Source organism: Haliaeetus leucocephalus, unplaced genomic scaffold (genome assembly GCF_000737465.1).
Source record: "Haliaeetus leucocephalus isolate CR32 unplaced genomic scaffold, Haliaeetus_leucocephalus-4.0 Scaffold184, whole genome shotgun sequence".
In the NCBI taxonomy this organism is placed as follows: domain Eukaryota; kingdom Metazoa; phylum Chordata; class Aves; order Accipitriformes; family Accipitridae; genus Haliaeetus; species Haliaeetus leucocephalus.
Window position 1 is genome coordinate 11,397,730 of NW_010972620.1, and position 23,895 is coordinate 11,421,624.

At 52.1% G+C, this 23,895-nt stretch overlaps 1 protein-coding gene across 1 annotated transcript in view; it reads right to left on the bottom strand.

Moving 5' to 3' along the window:
• Positions 1–17,401, bottom strand: part of DNMBP (dynamin binding protein) — a 26,154-nt gene extending 8,753 nt beyond the window's left edge. The window contains exons 1-3 of the mRNA XM_010565020.1: positions 17,257–17,401; positions 14,746–14,868; positions 12,238–14,184 (exon numbers count right to left, since the gene is read on the bottom strand). Of these exons, the coding sequence (XP_010563322.1) occupies positions 12,238–14,184; positions 14,746–14,868; positions 17,257–17,401 (2,215 nt within the window). The remainder of the gene's footprint in view (positions 1–12,237; positions 14,185–14,745; positions 14,869–17,256) is intronic.
• Between the last annotated feature and the right edge of the window lie 6,494 nt (positions 17,402–23,895).

A 23,895-nucleotide genomic window follows, 5' to 3' on the forward strand; every position in this document is an offset into this window, starting at 1 on the left:
AGTGCCTGCGGGGCCCCCCTGCCTGCGGGGCCGCCCTGCCTGCGGGGCCTGGGGGTGTGCGGGCAGCTGGCCACCCTCCTCTTCCCCGTCCCAGGCCCCCGGCGGCCGCTTTTCCTCCTGGTTTTCTCTCCTACCTGCAGCTCCCAGGCCGGCCCAGCCCCCTCCAGTTTTCATTGAGACATTTTATCCCCCAGCAGATTCCTGGGGCTAACCACTTTCGACCCCACCTGCCTGCTTCTAAAAGCATGTGCCCTCTGGCCACAACCACAGCAACAGTACCTTCCCCCAGCCCCCAAATTCGGGAGAGCCCCTCTCTAGCCCCTCCCTGGGACACCCCTCTGAGGCAGGCTCTGGCCCAGAAATACTCAGGTCTCCCCTGTTTTATGGCTGCTTTGCAGAGCTGAGGCCCAGGGGACCCCCGAGCCCCTTGCAGCACCCCAGCCTGCCTCAGATACCTGATATAAGGCCAACTGCTGATTTGACAAATGCCCATCCCACTTCAGCCATCTCCTATGGATCTCCAGCTGCTCTCTCTCAATGGGATTGTATTAGTTGTGGACATGCCCCAGCTCAGACATTTGTAAAAAAATTTTTGCAGTCCAGGCACTTCCACCTCCCTGACCTCTCCAGTTACAGCTGTAGGCAATGGTGGCTGAGGCTGGGGGAGACAACCCTGCCATCAGCTTCAGCTCTAAAAGCAGGCTCAGCTGGACTCCCCAGGACACCCAGCAGGGCTTGGGACTTACCCTGGCACCCACCGTGCACAGCCCCAAGAGACCCCCGTGCTCCCAGCTGCTTCCACAGCCACCAGCCTTGCGCTGCCAGGTGACGGCAGTAACCAACGGCAGTGTGAAACGTGAGATGGGAAATCTCTGCCTCAGCCTAAGCAACCTGCCTGCTGCTTTGCCAGGCTCGGCTATTTGCACTGAAACAGCCCAGGAAAGAGAAGGAACAACCAACTTGGCCCATAACTAGCTGAAACGGTGCCAGTCTCCAGTCCCTCCCGTTGCAGAGCAGCAGTGACAAATAGAAACCAGCAGCATCAGCATCAAACAGCAACTTCCCACAGCTACCTGGGCTGAGGAAGAACAGGTGTGCCTCTTGCACACACTTCCAAATCAGTTCCAGACACTCCCTCAGCCGCAGCAAACAGGAAACTCATCTGAAACTCTGCTCAGAAGATGCCCTCGACAGGGGAGGGAAGATACTCATCTCTCTAAGCAGGCGTCCCTGCTGCCCTGCCTTGAAATCGAGCCTGGGGAGAGCCAAAAGGGCCAGCTCCGCAGAGCAGGATTTAGCGGCACAACCAGCGCTATATTTAGTGAGCAATTATGGCATATTGGGAAGACCAGATTCACTGATTCCTACTGGCAAGCATCCTTAAAAATACCCCCACCAGAGTCACCCTGCATAAGGGGAAAGGCTGGTTTCGATTAAGTCAGTGGTTGTCTTGGCTCCCCACCAGGTTAAGTCCCCAATTATGAACTTTATCAACTCAAATGCAGCAGGAGTCTGTGAGGAGGGCCTGGGAGCAGCCACTGGGTTTAACATTTGCTGTTTGCATTTCCACAGCATCTGCAAAGCCTCAGTAGCAGGCCAGGCCCTGCCGTGCAAGCTCCTCTACAAACCCAACAGGGATACCCTGCCTGAGACACAGCACTTGGAGCCTGAACAGGATAAAAGACAGAAAAATGTACAGGACGGACAAAGAAACACCAAAATAATACAGTCAGCAGGTCTCTGTAGCTCAAAGACTTAAGAAAGTAACAACAAATGAGTTATTTTAAAGAAGGATTTTTTTTTTTAAGGAATGGCATTTGTTTTGCAGGGGAGCAAGCTCAAGTGGGAGGGCAACATGGAAGAAACAGGAAGGTGTTAATCTGAAATGCAAACAGGTGTGTGAAACCCAGGCGAGGTGGGCGGGTGAGCTGATACCACAGCATGGGGTGGCCTGGGAAGACTCTTGAAAATGAAGACCAGCTAGAACAACAGCCAGAAATGACCCATGCAGCAGCATTTAGGATGACAAATGGAAAAGACTACGTTTGCCTTGGTCAAAGAATAGGATTTTGCATTTATCCCCAGGCAAAATGCCACCAGATGAAGCTTTGTACAGGACATCTCAGGGAACTTACTGTACCACCACCAAACAATCTGGCTGTGCTCTCAGCTTTAGCCATAGCTAAACTGCAACCACAGGGTATGTCTGGCTCCAGCTCACCAAAACAGAGCTGGGGATGCCCAACGCCGCCAGCAAATTCAGCAGCTCCCCACGCTCCACCAAGCAAATCCCAGGCAAGTAAATCTAGGTCAAGCCCTTTCAGAGAGCACCCTGCAGCGAGGCTTTGACTGACACTCATGAGATTGCCAGCTCCACAGCACCCTTCCTCTGCAAGTCTCAAATCCCTGCCTGTGGAAGGAAAATCAAAACCTTCCCTGCACAGGTTTTAAGCCCATAGTAGTCATCAGCTCAGCTTGCTTGACCTGGCACAATGCTGGCCACCAGTTCTACCCACTTATACTGTATCAGTGTTTGCATTATTTTGAAAACTTAAACAGATTAATTCTCCTCTGGCCTTCTTGCTCTTTCTGAGTATTTCAAGATTTGTTTAAAAACAAGGCTATGCTGCAGCCAAGTCTCTTAGGACTCTTGCTGTTTACCACTAGTCCAGCATCCTCCTTCAGCAGTGAACTCAAAAGTCATCCTGCCTCTTTCCAAACACTCGCAGTTCAAAAAATTCAAATACAGAATTTGTTTTTAATACTTGGCTCTTCTATCTGACCAATATGTATAATACTTAGGATTTGTTTCTGACACATTTAAATAAAACTTTCACTTTTTGTATTTCATACCACCTCTGTTGATTGCCATCAATTTCTTTTTTCCTGTTTGTCACACATTCTTGTATGTCTAATAGCAGCTTTCCCTAAACGAGGCTTATTAAGCATTTAACTAAACCCACCCATTTCACAACTGTGGGTTTTGGTCATCTAGTAAATGCTTTTTAAACAGATCTCTATTTTACTTCACAGATTTTCTATTTAAATGTTACATTTCAACCCGAGTCATCACGCCCATCAACTTTGGAGGCACGAAGAGGTACACCACAGCTGGAGGGGGCTCTGTTAGCCTGCAGGAATGCGACTGGCATTTCTAATGAAGCCACCAAATTCCAATCCAGTGACAAATTCGTGTTTACCCATGACATGGATGCCAAACGGGCATTCAGAAATACATTTCCAAACCCAATGTTCTCAATGGCAATTTTCAGAGACTCAAATTTTGTTCTCTTGTAGGTTGTGTGAGCTCTGCAATCTACCTCTCTAAATTAAAACCTCTAACAACATCATTTTCTCTGTCCCCTGTGGCAAATTTGCAACAAGTCCTTGGCTTTCTGGATTGGTCTGCGACAGCCTCCCAGGAGCACCTGCTTTTGAGCTTTGCTAGTTTGCCTGCTGACACATGGGAGATTCAACACTGACTTGTAACCCAGCCCCTGGCAGTGAGGTGTCAAGATGGAGCACACTCCCACCTCTGCCCTTCCCATGGAGGCCATGATTTAATATTGCAATCACATGGCTCATCCTGCTTATCTCAGAAATGCCACTGTCACCGACTTTCTTCCAATCAAAGAAAACTTCTAATTCTTACTACCCAATCTCCTAGCGGACGCACACATGCAATTTGAGGTTTTCTCCCTGCTCCACTCCGGAAGCAGAGTTGACCTGTGAAGATCCAGATCCAATGGGATGCATGTCCATCACGCACGGGCTGGGGGGCTCACCCAAAGGGCTGCATTGCCCCCTGACTCCTCCTCGTTGGGGCTCACCTGCCAGCATCCCCCGTGGCACAGCGCAGCCTCGCAGGGCGCCCAGGCTGCTAACGCAATCTGAAGAGGGACGTGCTGCCCATCAGCGCTGAGGACAACCCCTCGCACCAGCTCGGTAAATGAATCTCCAACGGAGCTGCACCCAGCCGAGAGGCGAGCCCAGCCCCAGGCTCACAGCTCAGCAGAGTCAAGCAGTGACTCAGGACAAAACAAACCAGCTGCAAATATTTGAAGTATGTGGACGCCAGGAGGGGAGGAGCCACTGCCTACCATGAGAAGAGAGGGGATGAAACTAGGGCAGGGAATAATTAATCTGAGCAAAAGGCTAAACTCACTGCCAGGAGCAGGATCTGGCTGGGGTGAAAACTCTCACTCCGGACATTGGTAATAAGCCTGTAACAGAATATATCCACTGCTCCAAAAGCAACAGACTAGATATATTCAGTGTCTTGTTGCTCCTTAGGAGAAAGCTGGGGGTGCAGCAGAGACATGCCGTGGCAAAAGATGACTTCAGCCCACAGAAGTGAATTCGGCCACTGGCCTTGGCAGAGTCCCGAGACTGAGGAGCAGGAGATAAATCTGGACAAACCACAAAAATGAGATGAACAGAAACAGGCTGGGGACACTTCTCCCAGGCCACTGGAACGGCTTGATATCTCAAAGATGTCTCGTGCAGAGCCTGCTTGGTGGGGAGGTCTCTATGCCAGGTAAGATGACAACCATCGTCCCAACACAGCCCCGCCACATTCAGTGGGAACAGGGGATGGTCACGCAGAAAAAAGTGAAGTAATATGATGGTCTGCAAAGAGCTAACCTTCCAAAGCTGAGGCAGAGCATCCACAAAAGTGACTGTGAGCAAAAACACTGATGGGAAAAAGAATGAAAGCTGCAAGTTCTAGAAAAGAAATTTTTAAATAGATAATGCAAAAAACACGGTTATGCAATCAAGAAAGAGAACAATGTTGATGAAAAATCCATCCTGGATCTGTGCTTCAATAAAGGCAGCAAATATAAATAAATAAATGAATGAACACAGAAAACCAGATAATAGACAATAGACACGCCAGGACCTTGGAAGTACAGAAAAACTGAGAAAATAAAGATATCAAGAAAAATCCATGGATGGCAAAATTAAGAATCCATTTTTTATTTTTAAATTAGCAAAAGTAGAATTCTATTTCCACCTAGGACAAAAGAAACCCTTTCAATGATGCAATCCCACAAGTAAGCAAAGGTAGTAAAATTCTTGGTAAATTTGGCAAAAAGGCAGAAATATATTTATACAATACATATTCTGTTTCTTTCCATCTAAAAAGCAGAAATATGACTTTGCTAACTGGCACCTCAAAACCCCATTGCCAGTGGAGAATATCCAGAAAAGATGACATTCCTAATCAGATTCTCCAAGGACTGTATTTTGAGCTGATCCTATATAATATTTTTAAAGTAAATGGAAAATCACTGCTGTCACATAGAAAACTGAACATCAATTCAACAGGATCGCAAATAAAGATGAGGCATGTGAGTCACTGAGTGAATAAGATGGAATTATTCAAACCAAGCAGGTTTAATGCAGACAAATGCATTACTGTATTAACGGGGACAAGAAATGCAGCCACACTCAGGGCTGTATTCTGCGGTGTAATCCTTTGTCCAAAACTCAAGTTCCCCAAGTTCTGCAGAGGCAGATTGGGGTCCTCGGACAAGGGCACGGGAGCGCAGCAATATGTACCTCTGTGCGAGCAAGAGCTGACACCTACCCAGAACACCTCATGCAGCTCTGAAGTCCGCTGTTTTAAGAGTCTGAACTGAAAAATGAGCGAGGACAGGAAAAAGAAACACTGAAAGGTCTTCTTGTGAGTCTTTGCTAGGAGTATTTTACGACTCTATTCACTATGAAAAACTGAAGACTGAAAAATTACTGAATTACAGTAACTGCCTGAGAAGAAAAGACCATCAACTAAAGAGCTTTAATTTAGTAGAAAAAAGTTAGGGTTCAGAGCTTAAATGCAACACATTAGCATGCAAAACATGCAAAAGTGATGGTGACTAAGCAGCAGAGCTATGATAGGCGGGTTCTCCTTCTGTTGATGTGGCAGGCAGACACATCTGAGTCTCATCCCTGAAGAGGTGCTCTAACCAAGTAGCTGTCATGGGGCTGCACCACAGAGAAATCTGTAAGAAGTGTAATAACCCTGCTTATGGAAAAGATCAGGCCATGTCATCTCTAGCGGGGCTTTCAAGTCCTGAATTCTGTTACTCTGTGGACAGTAGGAGGAACCTGGGAGAGAAGTAGACAGCATTAGAAAAGGCGCCTGGAGCACACACAGAAGGAAAAACAGAGACTTTTTTCCTACCAGTTGGGCAGGAGGGTGTCTGCTGCCACGTGCGATGGGAGGGCTTTTGGGGAGACTCCCAGACACTGGTGAGGTCTTACGCTGAGGCAGCAAAAAGGTGCTGGTGCTGTCTTACACTGAAGCAGCTACAGCAGCAAAGCGTATTTGCCAAGGAGGGCTGTTGCTGGTGCAGCCCTGTGCCCCAGCAGGGCAGGAGGAGTAATGTTACAGGGAGTTGCAGCCAGAAATGGGCCACAGCATGGACAGTGTTACAGAACACCTGGAGCCTTCCTCCTCCCCTTCCTGCTGTGGGACACCAGCCCTGATGGTGAGGACATCACACCCCACACCTCCTGCAGCCGCTCCCCTGCCCCTGAGCCTGCCACAGCAGGGAAAAAAAAAAATCCAACACCTGGTCCCAGCGCAAGCATGGGTGTACACAATGTCATATTTAACATCAGAGGAGCAAAGGTGCTCGCCCAGCATTGCAGTCTGTCCCACTAACTCTTGCAAAAGCTGGCCAGGCCAGCACTGCTCCAGCCTCCTAAGGCTTTGTGGGCCATTTCCCCCCCTGCTCTGGTCCTCCTGGCTCCTCCTAGCTTCCCCGCTGCCCTTTGGACATGCTGGCACTGCAAAGCCTCTCCCTCCCCTTGCCCTGGGGACACAGTTGAGCAAAGTCCCACCCTACAAGGGTGGCCCAAGAGTGCAGAAATGGCAGCCAACGGAGCCTGCTTAATCAAATACCTCCAGAGGACAAATTTCACCCTGTTTAAGCTGACAGGCAGCTGCAGCCTCCAGCTCTGCCACCTCTTTGGCTGCTGCACTGCAGTGCTGTTTCCCTTTGTGTTTCAATCCCCCCTCACGGTGAGTTCACACACAGCTGCCCGAGACAGACGCTGGCAGAAAGGGTGCAGGAGCAAACAGGTTTTCAGTCACACAGCTGCCCAACAGGGAGGCCAGTCCACCAAGAAGCCTCCTTCAGTCCCTCTGCCCAGACCCTACCGCCTTGCTGCCCCTTCCCCAAGACAAACTAATTCTTGCAATAATGAACCAAGCCCCACAAAGCTGTCTGCAGCTGACTGTCCCAGCCACACCATCAGTGGGACGATTCTGCCCATGCCAAGACAGCCTGAGCCCTCCAGCTTTAGTATGTCTCCAGCTCCAGGGTGCTGGTTGATGGGACTGGAGACCCAGGGATGGCTCGGGGACCCAGGACACAGGGCAGGCAACTGCTGTAGCAGGGGCAAGGGACCACTACGGTATGGAGGGGCTGGCAATGCAGGAGGTACCATTCCTATCTGCAACAGCCCCCCCTAATGCACAGATGCCCCGGTGTCCTGCCCATGTGTAATCATGCAATTACAAGTACTTGCCCTCTGCATACGTCTGAGTGCTACAACAACTTCCCCCCTATTTCCTGCTTCGTGCTGCCTGCAGACAGCTGCCATACTCGCCCTCCGCAGGGTCAGGAATTGGTTCCTACACACACAATCTGTTCACGATAGGTTATGAAAGTAAAACAGGCAGTGGGAATAACCCCAACACCTCACCCTTTCCCCTATAAGAAACCTCTTTGGGGCCCTGAGAGAGCAGACAAATCAGGGCCACAGGATTTAGGGTGTACCCAAAACACTCGAGCCACAGATGCGGAGCAACTGAAAGGACAGCAGTGAGCCGTGGGCCTCTGCTGCCTGGGCTTCCCTCCCATCTGGACCTCTACAAAAGCGGGGCAAAAGCCCTTGCAGAACATGTAGAGGACTCTACAGAGGGGTGATGATGATGACGCCCACTTCAGCAAGCCCCAGGGTTTCCTACAAGAGCCTGGCTCTGCCAGGCACCCGCTTGTGCCAGAGTCCCAGTGTTGCCCCAGTGCCAGGGCAAGGCGAAGGCACACCCAAGGCAACTGCCCAGCATTTCCCCATGTACCTTGCTTCTCCTTTCTGGTCTGCACAAACTCCGAGTGCCGCAGGGCACTGGGAGCCGTCCGTCTGTAGAAGCTGTTTCGCTGCAGCACGGAGCCCGCCTTGTCTGCTTCCTCGGCCTCCTGCTCCCAGACCTGGCTCCAGTCTGGCCGGCCCGTGCGTACCCTCGAGCGCTCTGCTCTGCCGTTGCTCCTGGCTGGCATCCCAGGCCCTGGGGCTGCTCCTTCCAGCTCCCCACAGCCATCGTAGTCCATGTCCTGCATCTTGGACTGCGTGTAGCAGGTGCCTGACCCCAGGCTCACTCTACCGTCTCCTGAGGACCAGATCGCGAATGGAGGAGCTTCACAACCTCTGTCCAGACTGCTGCGGTCCACGACATGGTCTTTCGGCTGCCTGTGCCACCCTAAGTCTTCTTGGTCCCTGACACCTATATACTGCCTTTCCTGCTCTCTATATGCCCCAGAGCCTCCATCCTCTCTATACCCCTTTTCCCCTTCCCTATATACTTGATTGCCTCCATCCTCTCTATACTGCCTTCTCCCTGCCCTATACTCCCCAGAGTCCCTCTCCTGCCTATACCACCTTTCTTTTTCCCCATAATGCCTTTCATCCTTACTGTAGTCCCTAGGATCTCTGTCCTCCTGATACCACCTTCCCCCCTCCCTATAGTCTCCAGGGCCTCCACCCTCTCCATACTGCTTTCCCCTCTCCCTATACTGCCCAGGTACTCTGTCATCTCTGTATCGCCCTTCTCTTAACTCAGAACTGCAGTCTCTGTATTGAACGTCCTCCCTCTCACACACCCTATAGTTTCTACCCTCTGTATCCTGGCTTTTGCCTTCCCAAGCACCGTCTGCTCTCTTGCAGTCTGTGTACTGGGTATCTCCCTTCCAAAAACCTCCACAGTCTCCATTCATGCTCCGTTGGTCCACAGAGGTGCCCTCCCCTCTCCTGTAACCGTCCCTGCTGCTGTCCGCTCCCCGGCGGCCCGGGTACTGCCTCCTCACCCTGGGTCTGTCATTGCAGCGAGCCTCACTGCGCAGCGCGGCCACCCCAGCCACGTCCTCTCTCCGCACGGCACAACAGTCCTCATACTCCCAGCCGAGGAGCCGTGGCTCCTGCCTGGGATCCTCCACGCCGTGTTTTGTCCCAGGATAACTGCACATAGTCCTGCTGCGGTGTGGCGCAGGTGCCGACTCCCTTCGCTACCTGCTCCCCGAGCCCAATCCCGGGCTGACGCCGCTTCTCTGCTCTGCTCCAGCGCTCCCGTCCCAAGTGAAACGCAGGCGTCCCTTCCTGAAACCAGCCAGCAAGGGTAGGAAGAGGCACGGGCCCAATCGCTGCCAGCCCCAGCCTCCTCCACCTGCTGCCCAAAGTAATCAGTAACCAGCCCCGAGGAGGGAGGCTGGGGCTGGGCAGGCTCTCACCGCCCAAACCGGCTCCGCGGCTTTGCCAAAGCCTCTCGGAGGCCACTCGGAGGCAGGGAAAACGACGGCATTGGAGCATGCGGAGGCCCTGCCCCGAGACCAACGTCCTCAGGGAAGGGAAACAGACGGCGTGTGAGACTGCGGGAAGCCACAGACCAGAGATGGGATATCCGATCTCCTTGCCCTGCCTCCATGCTCCCGCTGGCATGGAGGCTAAATGACGCGGTCTAGCAGAGACTGGGCCCTGCTCCACACCTCGTGGGGGAAAACCAAGGCCTTCGTGTTGCCCCTGGCTCAAATCGATGCTGAGCCCATCCTTTTCCCAGCCCTCACCACAGGTCCTGGGAAGAGCCAGAGATGAGCAGCTCCCTGCGTGACAGAGCATCCCCGAGGGGTGCCTACACAGTGCCACGCAGCCACAGCTGCCCAGTTCCCCGCTCCGAGGTGAATGGCTGGTCCCCCCACTGATAGGAAAAGGCTTGAGGGGACTGTCTAGGTTACGGAGTCCAGTGCCAACACACAATGTAAGTTTCCAGGCTATAGAAACATGTGCTCCAGTAACTCCTCTCACTGCAGGGTGCAACATATTCCCAGTTTTCCATGCCAAACACAGGAGCTCCTATGAGAAACCAAGAGATGACCACAACATGCCCCAGACAGAAACCAGGAGAGTGGGTGAATGTTATCCACATCTCAGGTTCTTGCAACACTCATTAGGTATGCACAGCCAATGCTCCCAGCTAGTAGAAGACAAAAATAAAAACAATGGACCCTCCTGCTAGGAGGGCAAGCACTAATCCTGCCCAAGCCTGGTGATGAGCAAATCCCCCAGTGTGCACCCAAGATGTCAAAGAGGCAACCTGCAGATTTTAAACATGTATTTTAGAAAACCACATACCTTCTGCTCTTCCTTTGGCTCCCCAAAGGACGCACGAAGGGACCAGGTTCTCCCAGGACTATGCCAGCCCTAGTTTGTTTGCTGGTCAATGCTCAGTGAAAGCTTTTCTTCCTCCAGCATGCCCCCACGTGCCCCTAACGGAAGGAAGGCAGAGGCCATGCCTGAGGCATGGCACAAACATGTTTTGCTGAGCCCATGCAACACCACATTACTGATCTGGCCTGCTGCACTAAAACTGGGCTAGCAAGCCTGAGACATGCTCTCTGGCCACACTCCTATGTGGCAGGAGGGATGTGACAGAGCTTGGATAGGGCATATTTTTATCATAGGACCAGAGAGGCTACTTATAAATCCTCAGGTCTCTTGAAGTGGTGAAAAATTCCCTAGGACTACCAAGGGGATAACTTGATGGGTAGAATGTCTCAGGATAGTGCATTAGTTCCTGCCTAAAACTTCCAGTTCCAGTAACCAATAGGGCACGAGTTCCACAGGATCCGTATTCTGTCAGGAAGCACTGGGACAGTAGGAGACATTTCCTAGCAATATCCATGCCATCAGAAAATTTCCCTTGAGATCCAGCCTAGATTTTCCTCTTCCTACCTTCAAGTTATTTCATCTAGCCTCAAATTCTCTAAGCCTCCTTCCAAGCATCCCTCTTGCATGCCACTGATGTGGAGGCTGTTTGTCACCCTGTCTCCCTGATGCACCTGTGTCAGCCTTCGTTCCCATGTGCTCTGTATCAGACACGATCCTGCAGCAAAGCGCCTGGGCTCCCCAGCGCTGATTAAGCAGTGGGAGGATGGAGGCAATGAAGTCAGAGTGAGTAATCCCCAGGCAGGAGCTGGCATTTCACTCCACCTCCCGCATGCAGTGCCCACATTTCCTGCACATCGTGGGTTTCGGTAACAGAACTGCAGTGTCAGAGCTCCTGGGAGAAGCTGGGGAAGGGACTGTGGGAGATGTACGTGGTCGCATCTTTCCACTTTGTCTACTGTAATATCAAGTATAACGTAATTAACAGCACTGATATTTATATGGCATCTTTGGGTTTCAGAGCACAAATGTGCTGATATAATCATGGTAAATTTCTCCTTCCTGAGTAACTTTTCTGGGCTGCATGGACAAAAGTCACCTTTTCAGCTACAGACATGCCATAATTTAAAGCTCTTTGTTGCCGTTACCAACAGCAAAGTGTCATTTTCCTGTCCTGGATGGCAGAAGCAGAGGGGCAGGCTTTACCTTTCGCCCACTAATGCATCCCCCTCCCAGGCCAGAGTCAATGCACTTCCATGCATCCCCTCTGATCTGAGTGACAAATCCCCAAACGTCTGTATCACCACCAGAGCAGAAACCGCAGGAAATCCAGCATGCTGACAGGCTGAGGGCAGTCACACCACAGACATTGACTCAAATCTCAACTGCAGGACCACCAGCAAAGCCACTCTGAAGCTCCTGCTCACTCCCTTACAGCTAAGAGGGGATGAGGCAGGGAGGTTGAACCTGCAGCACTTGTGTTTTTGCTTGAGAGCAAGGACATACTGGGAATGGATCAGATGAGGGCTCTGAATGTACAGTGGGGCTGGAAGAGGAGATAGGGAAGTTGGAAGGAAAAGGGGGTGGGGAAGGCCAGGGCTGAGGGGTGTCCAGAGAATGACATTGGTTCTCCAAGGCAAAATCACGATGACTTGTACTGCAACAACGCTTACAAAACTACCAACATCAGGAATTAAAGGAGGAAATAAAAGACTGGCTCCAACAGTGCCTGTACACAGCAGGGGCCAGCTGTCCCCCTGAAGGACCCCCATCCTATGCTGCTGCACTCACCTCTCAGCTCCTGCAGCTCCACGCTGAGGCTCTCAATGTTGGAGTCACAGAAATCAAGGTTTTCCAGGGTCTCTGCTCTCACCAGCTCATCCTGCTGCTCCTCCAGCATCAGGCTTAGCTCAGCGCGGGTCTTGCCGTAAGCCTCCAGGTCTCGCTCTACCTCTCCGATCCTTGTCAGCAGAATGGAGTGGGGGGAAGCTGATCCTGCCTGTGTCAAGTCCTCACGTCCCTCTTCCACCCGCTGCTCCTGAGTGCTGGGCTGAAGCTGCACAGGGGCCACGTTTTTCCGCTGGTTGCTTGAAGGAGGCCGGGGCGCAGGCCGGGAGGGCTTGACCGAGAAGGACAGAGATCTGCCTTTGGGCACCTGGCCACCCAGCGTGTGCACAGGGGTTGTTGCAAGGCTGCTGGGCCGAGGAGGAGGTGGCCTCAGGGCCTTCCTCCTCTCTGGCTGCCTGGCTTGGGGGACACACTCAGGAGACCCACGGACAATGTCCTTCTCAGAGCTGTAGTCCAAGATAGAGAAGTGGCGGGAGACCTTGTCTTGCTCAGAGCCGGTACTCGACAGACTCTTCTCAAACTGTGCCAGCTGTTCTGTCAGTTTGGAGTCGAGGTCTGTGCAGCCGTCCCCCTGCACTGTGAGCGGGCAGCATTCCCCCCAGCTCCCAGCCCATGTGTCCAAGCCCACCTGGGCAGCTCCCAAGCTGGAGGAACAGGGTTTGGACTTCTCCTGATGACCATCCACCCAATCATCCAGGTCCTGGGCACTACTCTGGCTCTCCTGGGGCTCGGATGCTGCCCAACTGTTAGGAGAAGAAATCATCTGGCTCCTGCAAGGATCTCGGGGGGAGTAGGGTGCCTGCAAGGGTACAGTGGGACTGTCCCCATCATGCTCAGGCAGGGTGTGAGTTTCTGAGTTCCCTGGGGAGGCTGAAATGGTCCCCCCAGGCTCCAACTCATTGGCTTGGCCAGGCCTGTTGCCCCGTTGGGGAGGCAGCTGAGCAGAGGGGAGAACACCATTGACCGTCTTCGTGGGGTCAAAGGGGATGGAGTCTGCTGTGCCTTTGGGACATGGCTCTTGGTGTCCTGTGCTGGGAAAGGCCTGATGCTGTCCCAAGTCAGTGCCAAGAGGACCCTCTGACATCTCTGCCTTGTGAGACAAAATGGCATCCGGCTCAGGATGTGCAGTCGAGCCATCCTCCTTGTCCTTGCCATCTTTCCCTGGCAAAGGAAGAGCTTTGGAGCAGGTGCTTTCCGAGTCTTGATGGATAGTCACTCCACAGCTGCCTCCACTTTGGGGATCCCCAGCACCTGCCTTTTCCCTGCAAGCCTCAGACGCTTCCAGCCTCACAAATCTGTGTGGAAAGATGCCACGTTTCCCCCTCAGCTCCCCCTCCAGCCAGCCATCCTCCAGAATGCCTATGATCCGAATCCTGTCACCCACATCAAAATCCAGTTCCTTGGACTCCAGGGCTTGGAACTGATAGAGGGCAACACCATAAGTGCTCCCTGGCTCCTCCTCCTCCTCCTTGGGGGGCATCTCCACTGTCCCATTGGTGTCACAAGTCCCTGTGGGCTCTGGATCCACTGAGGTTCCTGATGTTCGCAAAGGAGTAAGCAGTTCCACAAAACCCTCTGGGAAGATGCCCCTGTGGCCTCTGAGCTCACCTTCAAACCAGCCAGGTTCTGGGACACCAACAATGTTGATCACATCCCCTTCCCTGAAGTCCAGTTCCTCCTCCAGCTGAGCAGAGAGGTCCATCAGGGCCCGGGCTTGGCCCAGTGAGTAGGCAGGCACCTCCAAGAGAGCGCTCTGGGACAGCTGACGGCTCCGAACTGAAAGGCACAGCTCCCGCACACATGATGAGGGGAAAAAGCCCTTGGAACCCCAGCTGCTTCGGCCCTGGAGCCAGCTGGAGGCCAGGGACCCCCCCAGGATCACCAGATCTCCTGCAGAGAATGAGACACACCAGTACAAAACTGCCCTCATGATTGCTTCCCACCTCTTATTCCTGTCTCCCCATGTCCCTCCTGGCTGTGGGTGAGGTCTGGCACTCTGCACAGAGCGTAGTGCATGCTGGGGATGCACAAGAGAACAAAATGGAGGTAAGGCATGAAGCATCAGCAGTCTCTTGCACACGCATATCTAAGATACAGTTTTGGCTGCAAAGCCATGAAGGTGCACCAAAGGTTTGATTTGATTTCTCTCCCAAATGCAAGTCTAAGATTTGGGGATTAGAGAGCAGTTAAAGGGCAGCTGTAAGTTTACTATGATCAGATGACTCCAACTTTTGGAGTTTCAAGAGTAATGATAGATCATGAGAAACTGGTATCAGAGTGGCAGAAGCACAAAGGTCCATGGTGGATTTGACATGACCCATGTCATGAGGTGTTAGGAAATTCCTCTCTCTCTCCTGTCACTCTGGGCAGGATGTTGTGACTAGGTTCATGTTTCTGGAAGGACAGGTGAGGGCTATGAGGTACAAAGAAAAGGAAAGGAATGGAGATTACCTCTCTGCAATGACAAGCTCCCTGGCTCTTGAGATATGAAGTCACTGGTACAAACAAACAGTTTTTCTCCCTGCTTCAAAGGGGGAATATCCACAGGTTCCACAAAGCTGCTAGGAAACTGCCCTAAAACAAGAAGCAGTTGTCAGCAATGAGTCTTTCCTGTAGCCCACCACCACTCCCTCCACCCTCCTTCCAGATTTTGAGATCTATTCATCTCTTGCTAAAGGAGAATGCCCAGCTACCCAGGGTGCCTCAATAGCATGGTGGAAGAGGAATAAGTCTGGCAGTCAGGAATTCCTGAGGTTTTAAATGCTTAATAGCTAACAGAGAACAAAAAGCTTTGCACCCTTGGCTCACTCCAGGCAACCAACAGGCTGTGCTTATTACTGGGACTGTGCCATCAGCATGGAGTTTCTGGGAACAGACATGCTAGGTTTTCTCTGCTTTCATTGCTTGCTTCCCAGCTCAGAGCCATGATGAGGACTGAGAGATCCAGTAGTGCTGTATCACAAGACCAGTGTCTTCTGCCTGGGCACATCCACCTGGTGCTCCTCACTCTGTAAGGCTGGGCCTTTGCACGGGCTCAGCGCAGGAGTCAGGCCACCACACTTGGAATGGCCATGTCTGCGAGTCACAGGCTCTGTCAGTCTCAGTGCTGCTGAGGCTCCAGGGATCTTCCCCACTTGATCACCTCTCTGCACCTATTTCACCATGGCACCTATTGCTGGATGCCTACCTATTCTGAACAGGCCACAGCCAGACGAGGCAGTGCGCACTTGCTGGCCATCACAAGATATCACTCAGCTACTGATTTCAGTCCCGGGAGCAGAGGACATGGCAGAGCCCACTGCAAAGGCCACTAAAAATGTCATTCCTATCTTTTATAATTTGTGGCAAGGGGCTATGATGGAGTATGGGCTAGTAGCACTTCCAGCATTCAGTCTTAATGACCCAATATGGCATCCATGTTCTCCAATAAAACCTGGAGACACCATATCCTAGACACCCTGAACTTTGCACTGGGTTTAGGCAGTTTGGCATCTGCTGTCGTTAACCTAAGGTGCAACCAGCAGCCCATAGGCTGCCAGCCTCAGTGGCTATCTTCACAGTTTTAACCTACTCTACCTCTTTTTCCATGTCTCAGTTTCCTGCTCTGTACGTGGAAACAACCTAATGCTGCTACAAAGGAAGTCATGGAGCTACATTAATTATTCCCCACAGAGTACTCAGTATTATTTCTTATTGGTAGGCTGCAGCACCTTCACAGCTTCTATTCAAAAGCACTTTTTCAAGTCCCTACAACTTTAGTTTAGAAAATTGGGCAGAAAACTACAACAGCTGTTCCAAGGGAAAGCAGGACTCCAAGTGGGTTTTAAGTTAAAGGTCGTTAAAAACCATTTGGTTTGACTTCAGTGGGTTTCTTTATCTTTGAGCTACGACACACATGTTTATTATTCCTTAATAGTTTCATCCTCTTGAGAACAAGTGCATCAGTTATGCTGGGAGACAAAACTGTGGTGAAGTATACTGGCGATTTCTGCAGAAGTAATCTGTGCTCAGGGACTTCAGCAGCAGGATCAGGCATGCGTTCATTCAGTGCCATTTATCAGCTAAGTGTCGCACAGGAGAGAAGTCCTCCTCTCCACCTTTGCTCCTGTCCATCTTTGTTTTAGCCAGGAGACAGCTCGCAGCTCTTAGCAGAGCCCAGACTGCTGCTGCAATAGCAGCTCCATCTCCATGGCCAGGGATGAAACTCCAGTCCCACCCTCATGCTGAAGACAGTCAGGCTTATGCTCTGAAGTGGCCTGGTTTTCATCTCCCTGAGAGCTCATACATCCTCTCAACATCAGTATTAAGATGAGAAAGAGCTGCTTAAACAGGGACTACGAGACTCTTTAAGTGTTCCACTAAGAGCATTTCGCTGCTTCAGAAGTTTCTCACACCCTTCCAAAAGTTTGAGAGACTTGCACACTACTTCAGGCACCCAGATATTGATGGCAGCTTGTGCAGGAATATGCTTTAAAGCGGAAAGGAGGAAGTAGGACTGAGTCAGAAGGCTTGGAGGGACACACGGACTCTGTCACTGTGTCTCCCACTGACTTGACCTGACAAGGTCACTTGGAAGTGGATGCATTTCCACTCTCAATGCATCTGTTTCCTCCCTCCCCTTCCACTGCCACAGTGGGTCAGCGCATAAACTAGCCAGGAAATGGGCTGTCTCACCACAGAGGATGGAGCAACTAGTATTGTGAAGCTCTCATCTCCTTGAGAGCTGACCCTCCACTAATCTCTCTCAAAAAACAACAAACAAGCTGTCTGAACAGTTGATGCAAAGCTGGCAGGAGACCAGTGGTGGGCAACCTGCACCCTCAGACCCAAGCAAAGTCCCATGAAAGATTTAGTAAATCAAATCTGGTCCTGCACAGCACTGGCCAAGGGAAGGTGCGCTCAAAGAGTGGCCGTTTAGCTGGCACATCTGTGGATCCAGGTGCAGGCATTTCCAGCTCTTACCTGTGACACCTTCCTTCTTGCCGAGGAGCCAGAACTCATCCACCACGGCCAGTACCTCGATGACATCTCCCACGAAGAGGGGCAGCTCTTCAGAGACGCTGGGACAGAAATCAAAGACTGCTCGTACCACAGAGCCAGCCTCCATTGCGCGGGGTCTGAAGGTGAATCAGTGCCTAAGGCTGAGACAGCAGGAAGTTTGTTAGCAGCCAGAAACACCTGAAATTATCACAGATACACCCTTCCTGAGCACAAGAAGCAGGAACAGTGCGAGGGGGTCCTGTGCTGAGCTCCCTGAAACCCCTTGCCACGTAGCATGCCACAGGAGCCAAGGGTCTTCAGCAATACAGCCCCCACGGTCTAACCTGCCTTGTCCAGCCCCTCTGGCTATCTCTGTGGGGACACGTGTTTTTGCTGCAAAGGGGGGAGAAGCAGCAAGAATATTGGAAGTGAATTCCTGTCAGGAAGGAAGCATGAGGAGGGGAGGAAGCTCCGCACTTCCCTGACATGCAGGGCAGGGCCCTGAGCCCGCCAGGGCTGGGTGGGCAGACAGCACCACGCACTTGCACAGTCCCACCACACATGCTCTGGTGGGATGGGCACAGGCGTCCCCCTCCCCATGCCACTGCTCGGCCACAGGAACTGCATGCTGGAGCAGCATCACGCTTCTGCCCAGCAAAAGGAAAGGCACGAAGTCCACTCAGGCAAGCTCACCCCACCATCCTCTTCCCCAGCGGCGAACTCTTCCTGCCCCCACCTGGGCTGACCCAGCCTGGGCATCCTCAGACCTGGCTGGTAATGCCCCTTCTAGGTACCAGGCTCAGCCATCCCCTGTGAGGCTTCACCATGGCTCTTGGCAGAAGCCCAGCTGAGCTGAGGGTGCAGACCCCATCCAAGGCTCTGGGAGCCAAGGCTGAAATTCCCCCCGGGAGGGGACCTGAAGGCAGGCAAAGATGTCCTCATCAAGGGCTACGTCCTGGATTCCCCCTTCCTCTGAAGGTGGCTGCTGAGCCAGGACACTTTTCTGTATCATCTTTGCTTTGTTCCAAGCAGCCTCACCATCAAGGCAATACACTGCACCAAGGCAGCAACAGTCCTGTAGCTTCAGCTGCTCCTTCCCTTCTTCCCAGATCCCTCAGGAGAGGAACTTAAAGGTGCATCTGTCCAAAGCAACCAGGAACCCTAAGATTATTCCTCAACATCGACACCTCAGACCGTCGAGTGCTTCCTTTCATATTCCTGTCCCACTGCAATTACAGGCAGACACGGCACTGCCGACACCGCTCGGAGGTCCTTTCAGAGCCCTGCCCTCTGTGATGCGGGGACTTCAGCAGGCCCCACCAGCCCCCCTGACACAGGCTGCTTTCCTCGCACATCACAAGCAGAGTCCCTGCTGCGTCTGGTTGGACACAACTTCCCTGCAATGGGATCCAACCTCCTCCCCTCCCAAAGCGCCTCTATGTGCACAGCAGACAGTCACCCTCCAAGTGCCACCCAGCCTGCGATACCCGTCCCGTGCTCAGCATGGCTTGTCAAGCCGTCCTGCCTAGCTAACAGCAGAAAGAGCACGGTGACACACACACCGCCACCCACAGTGAACACACGGGCCCCCCCGGGCCCCCATTTCTCCATACAGCCGCGCACAGCCCACCTGAGCCCCGGAGAGTCAGGAAGAGGGGAAGCTAACAGAGGGAGGAGAAAAACATCCCCGCTGACGAGGTGCGGCCAACTTCCAGTGAGAGTGCCAGTGGGGGACCCAGCCAGGGAAAGGCTTTCTGCTGACGGGACTGCTCTGTTTATCCAGTCCGACTCACCTCCTGGGAACAAAGCGGGTTTGTACTCGGCAGGAACAGCTTCCTCAGCACGTCCCTCCCCACCCCCAGCCGTGCCCCCGCTGCAGCCCGCACGCTGCGCCCCGGCCCCCGGCCACCCTCACCTCTGCTGTCCCGTCTGTCACTCCTATTGCTCTTCGCTGTCTTCCCCGTAGCACGTGGGCTCCTTGGGGCACAGGCTGTCCCTTTGTCGCCAGCGTTGTGCTGGCTGCGCAAACAAAGAGCCCAATATCCAGCAGCCGACAGCACTTTGCCACCAAAAAGAGATGAATGGACTGGAGTGAATCAGGAGCACAAAGAGCTGCAATTCAGGGTAGCAGGAACCTACTGAGGCAGAAGGAGTAACAGTATTAAAAACAAGACCATGTGGAGCCGGGAAAAAGATGGAAGAGCCATCAATTAGCTTGGAAATACTAAAGACAAGGAAGGAGCCTTGCGCTGTTTGAGGTGGGGTGGCTGGGACGTGCTGCTGCATGCTCTGACGGGAACGGGAGAGCAGCAGCAACAGGCGCAGCAGTAGCAGCCCCTTGCAGGCGCTTGGGGCTGCCCTCCACCCCGCAGACAGGCTGCCAACTCTCGCCGCACAGGGCACGACTGAGCTCAGGGTCCTAGAAATCCTTGGCATACTCTGAATATGCAAACTTCACAGCCACACTGGACAAAGGGGGAAAAAAATATTGCAGGCGTAACTGCTGCCTCGCGTTGGTTTCTCCAGGAGCACATGATAGTACGGTGTGATTTCTTGCATTTCTTCAGCCAAAGGTGTAACCTAAGAGTGGGCTGAGGAGTGCAAGGATTGCAGCATGTGTGCTGCTGACCCAAACCCTGGCTTTGCTGCAGTCACCGGGGCTGAGGATCCGGCCCTCCCACTGCCCTAGGCTCAGATCCTGCCCCTGAAAACAGCAGTGTCACTTCCTTAACTCACCTGCAGCTCTGGGGACTCATTCATTAAAATGTACAAGATTTTCCAATGAGACAGAAGATCAAGAAGGGCAGGCAGGGTTGCAATTGTTCCACCATGTATATATTAATTGCAGTTATAATAAAACATGGGCACTAACGTATTCATGTGAAAAGCATTCCCTGAGAGCCAGCCCATGAGGTAAGAAAGCATGAAGTAACTTCTGAAAAGTGCCAAAAAAAGAATCCCAACAAGCTCACGTTCCCTCAGCAGTACTGAGACGAGCAGGATCCCTCCCTGACTCCATCTGAGTCTAGACAGTATGCCCCTGCATTTGAAAGCAGTGAATCAGTCTTGTGGGGTTTGCCTGCTCTGTAACACGACTTGAACACAAAATATTATGTTTTCCAGGACCTTGGCCTTGCCTTACTCCATGGTGTGCTGCCTGCCAACGTTTTCTCCAAACGCCCACCTAGAGAAGGAAGCCTCCCAGCACCCTCCAGATGGGAAACAGCATTACTGAGTCCAGCTCTTCAGGCTTAACGGTGGACCCCAGCTTCTCCCAGATCCACCCCAGATCTGGTGAAAACAAACATTCAGCAACAGCTCACGCAGAGGCTCCAGCAGGAAGAGCAGATTGCAGGGAGAGCCGGGCTCCGCCTGTGATCCATCCCCAGTGAGTCACGGCTCCTGACGGCTGGACAAGCACCATCCCCTCTCACCTCAGGGACGGGTGATCCCTGCCTGCCAGGGGAAGGGAGGGAGGGCTCCTCCACAACTGAGCAAACACTGGGACTTCACGCTGGTGGAGGTCAGGACTGCGAACTGCGGGACTCCTGCCCCCGCCTAGCAGCAGACCCGCATCCAAAGAGAGCCTCACCGTGCAAGTATGAAGCTGCAGCGCAGCAGCGAACTAGCTCCGCTGAGAACACGCTGTCTCTGTCTTGCTGCCTGATCCTGCACAAACTAGGTAACGTGTTCCTGGCGCCCGACGGCAGCCTGCCTGGTGCCAAGCTCCGGGCCTGACATAACAGCATTGTGCAGCAAGGCCGAGAGTGGATTCCCAGGGCATTAATCACTCCCCCCAGCCCGCCTGCATGCACGCTCAGCACACATTAACATTACCTCCATGGAAGGCTGCCTATCCCATTTCACCATTAGCTCTGGAGCGTGTCTGGTCCAGCGTAGGCTGATGAAAGGAGGAACCAGAATGAAATGACGACTATTAACTCTGTTACAGTATTGTTTTGAGACCATCAGCACAGACTGGATCAAGCCACAGCAGCCACGAGAAGGCATTTATTTACACGCTGACTCTGACAACTTCTTGTATCCCTCCTCTCTTTTTGCAGTTGAAATTAGGCAGGGTAAGAATTCTCAAATAATGGACTCACCAGCACTACAAATAATTGTCAGGCACTTGCTCAAAGTGCCATCACTTAAATGGAAGCAGAGGTACTGAAGACGGTGATATAAATGCCCTTTTTGCATCTTTTTGATGGTAAGGGTGAGCAAAAGAGTCTCTGATGAGTTTCTGTACTTTAGAAATGGGAGTTCTGTCTTCCCCGTTTTTGCTAAAAGGTGCTGAAGCAAGGATTTCAAGCACTTAAGAGAGAAGGCAGCAACATGAAGAGACCATTTTAGGCTGATTACAAAAAGTATTAGCCCCAGTAAAAGGAGAGACCCAAAGGGTTTGCAGACAGCTAATCCGGTGGTATACCCAAAGCGCTGATCAGATCGTGAGATAAAAAGCAGTAATGGATAGGTGCCACAAATTTAGCAGCAAGAAAACCAAACTTCACAGGCGCTATCACCACTTGCTTCCCTCTAAATAATACTTTTCAGCTTCTCACTCAAGAAGCAGCGCTGTTAGAACTGGCTATGGTCAGCATGACAGCACCATAACTGAAAAACTAACATTTCACCAAGCAGACCAAAACGTGCAGTGTGGGCTTCCACAGGCACACTTGGTTTGCACAAGAGGGACAAGTGGATTCTTGTGCAGCAGATGTCTCAATCTCTATAAAAACCTTAGAGCCTGCCTGAGCAGTACACCAGGAAGGAGTCAGATTCCCAGAAATGCACAAAAGCCAAGTTTGTTGCAGAATGATTAAAGAAATTAATATTAAAAATATTAAATACTGCCAGTGATCTTTTTTTTAAATTGAAAAATGCCATGCATTTCACCTAGGTCTTTTCATGCCTCCTTCCACTCATTATATATAGCTCAATGCCTGTTCACTGAAAACACAATCCACCCCCAGAGACAGAGATGCCCCTTGGCCCCATTCAGTGCACCCTCCAGCTGCTGGGTCTGGCTTCGACAAGAGATCTGCTGCAGCTCTCACTGCTGCAGGATTGTTACCTAACATGCAGTGGGAAGAAACCAGGAGTGACACTTGGCTTCTCATGCCATTGTGTCAAGAACAGAAGCTTACTAACTACATGCAGAGGCATTCCTACCCTTTTCCTCTGTTCCGCCCCGTGGTCTCCAAATCTGGACTTCCCTCCTCCTTACCCCACTGCATCAGCACAGCCAGCACAGTCCTCATCCGCACTTCAAGGGTAGGACACTGCCTGCACACTGGCATGCCCTGACCGCTCACGCCACCCTTCAGAGCCACCACTACCCACAGTCACTCCCCCTGCTTGGAGCAGAACGTGTTGCTCTGTAAGCTCCCGGAGGTCCTTGCTCGCCTGCACATTCCTGGGTGGGATAAACAATACCCTGTTGAGCCAGGCCGCCTGGGCCCCAGCTGGAGAGAGTGCCAATGCAGGGACCGCGGCTCTAGCAAACCACAGAGCTGACCCTATGAATCCTGACAGAATGGACAATGCAGCAAGCTGGGCAAAAACCCGACTAACGGTGCAGAGGAGCGGAGCCTTCTCCCACCAGGGAAACGGTGACTGCTGCAGCCTCTTGTCAGGACGTGCCGCTTGTCTCGGCAGATCCCAAGGAGCCGCCCTGCTGAGCTTCACACAGTGGGAAACATGAGAGCTCTTCTGCACTCCACCTCCTAACCCCATATGGTTTCCAGGAGGAAGAGGAATCTCCTCACTTTAAAAACAAACAGCTTCTTTTGCTTTGTCTGTGACCTGATATACCAAAAATCATGGAAAGGAATACCTTTGGGTTGGATCATCAAGCCCTCCAGAAGCAGGACCACCAAGGGCAAGGGCTGCTTAAGCAAGCTCTGGCCTCCCACCACACATGGGCGACAGTTTGGGGTGTTTGCCACTGGAGCTCTGCCCTGTAGCACACAAGACATTCAAACCACTACTACTTCTCTCCAGCTGGGCCCTGGTTGTCACAGTGTTCTCACCTGCTCCGTTGCAGGACATGGCTGTGGGCAGGCTGGTGGCATGTGCGTGGGGTAAGGAAGGAGGAAGGAAAAGAAGCTCGTGCTGGGCCAGGCAGCAAGCAAATGAAAGTCATCTGGAAACCAGAGCACAGCATCAATTTTTAATGCAAAGCAGAACACCTTGCCACAACATGTGAGCAAGGAGACCGTAATGGATATTTAATCTCTGGCACTGGGGACTGAAGCATGCAAAGGCCAGACTATCAGCTCAGGAGACAACAGTTTCCCAAATTCTGTATGGAGTGGCTGCATGCACCTTATAGACTCTGTTACCGAGACCTGTCTCCTCCCACCCCAAGGCACACGGTTGTCTCTCTTGCCGTTTTTGCAGACAGGGTAAAACAATACAACTTAGAATAAGGAACAGACAAAACCTCAAGAGCAGCACCACTTCCACTGTGCGGTACCTGTGACTGAGCTACAGGAGTAAATAGTATACAATTACAAAATTAGTCGTTTCACCTTGAGTACGTATCCAAAACAGGTTCAACTGGGGCTACAAGGACATTCCTTAACCCTGGAGCACTTGAATTTGCACCCTGAACAA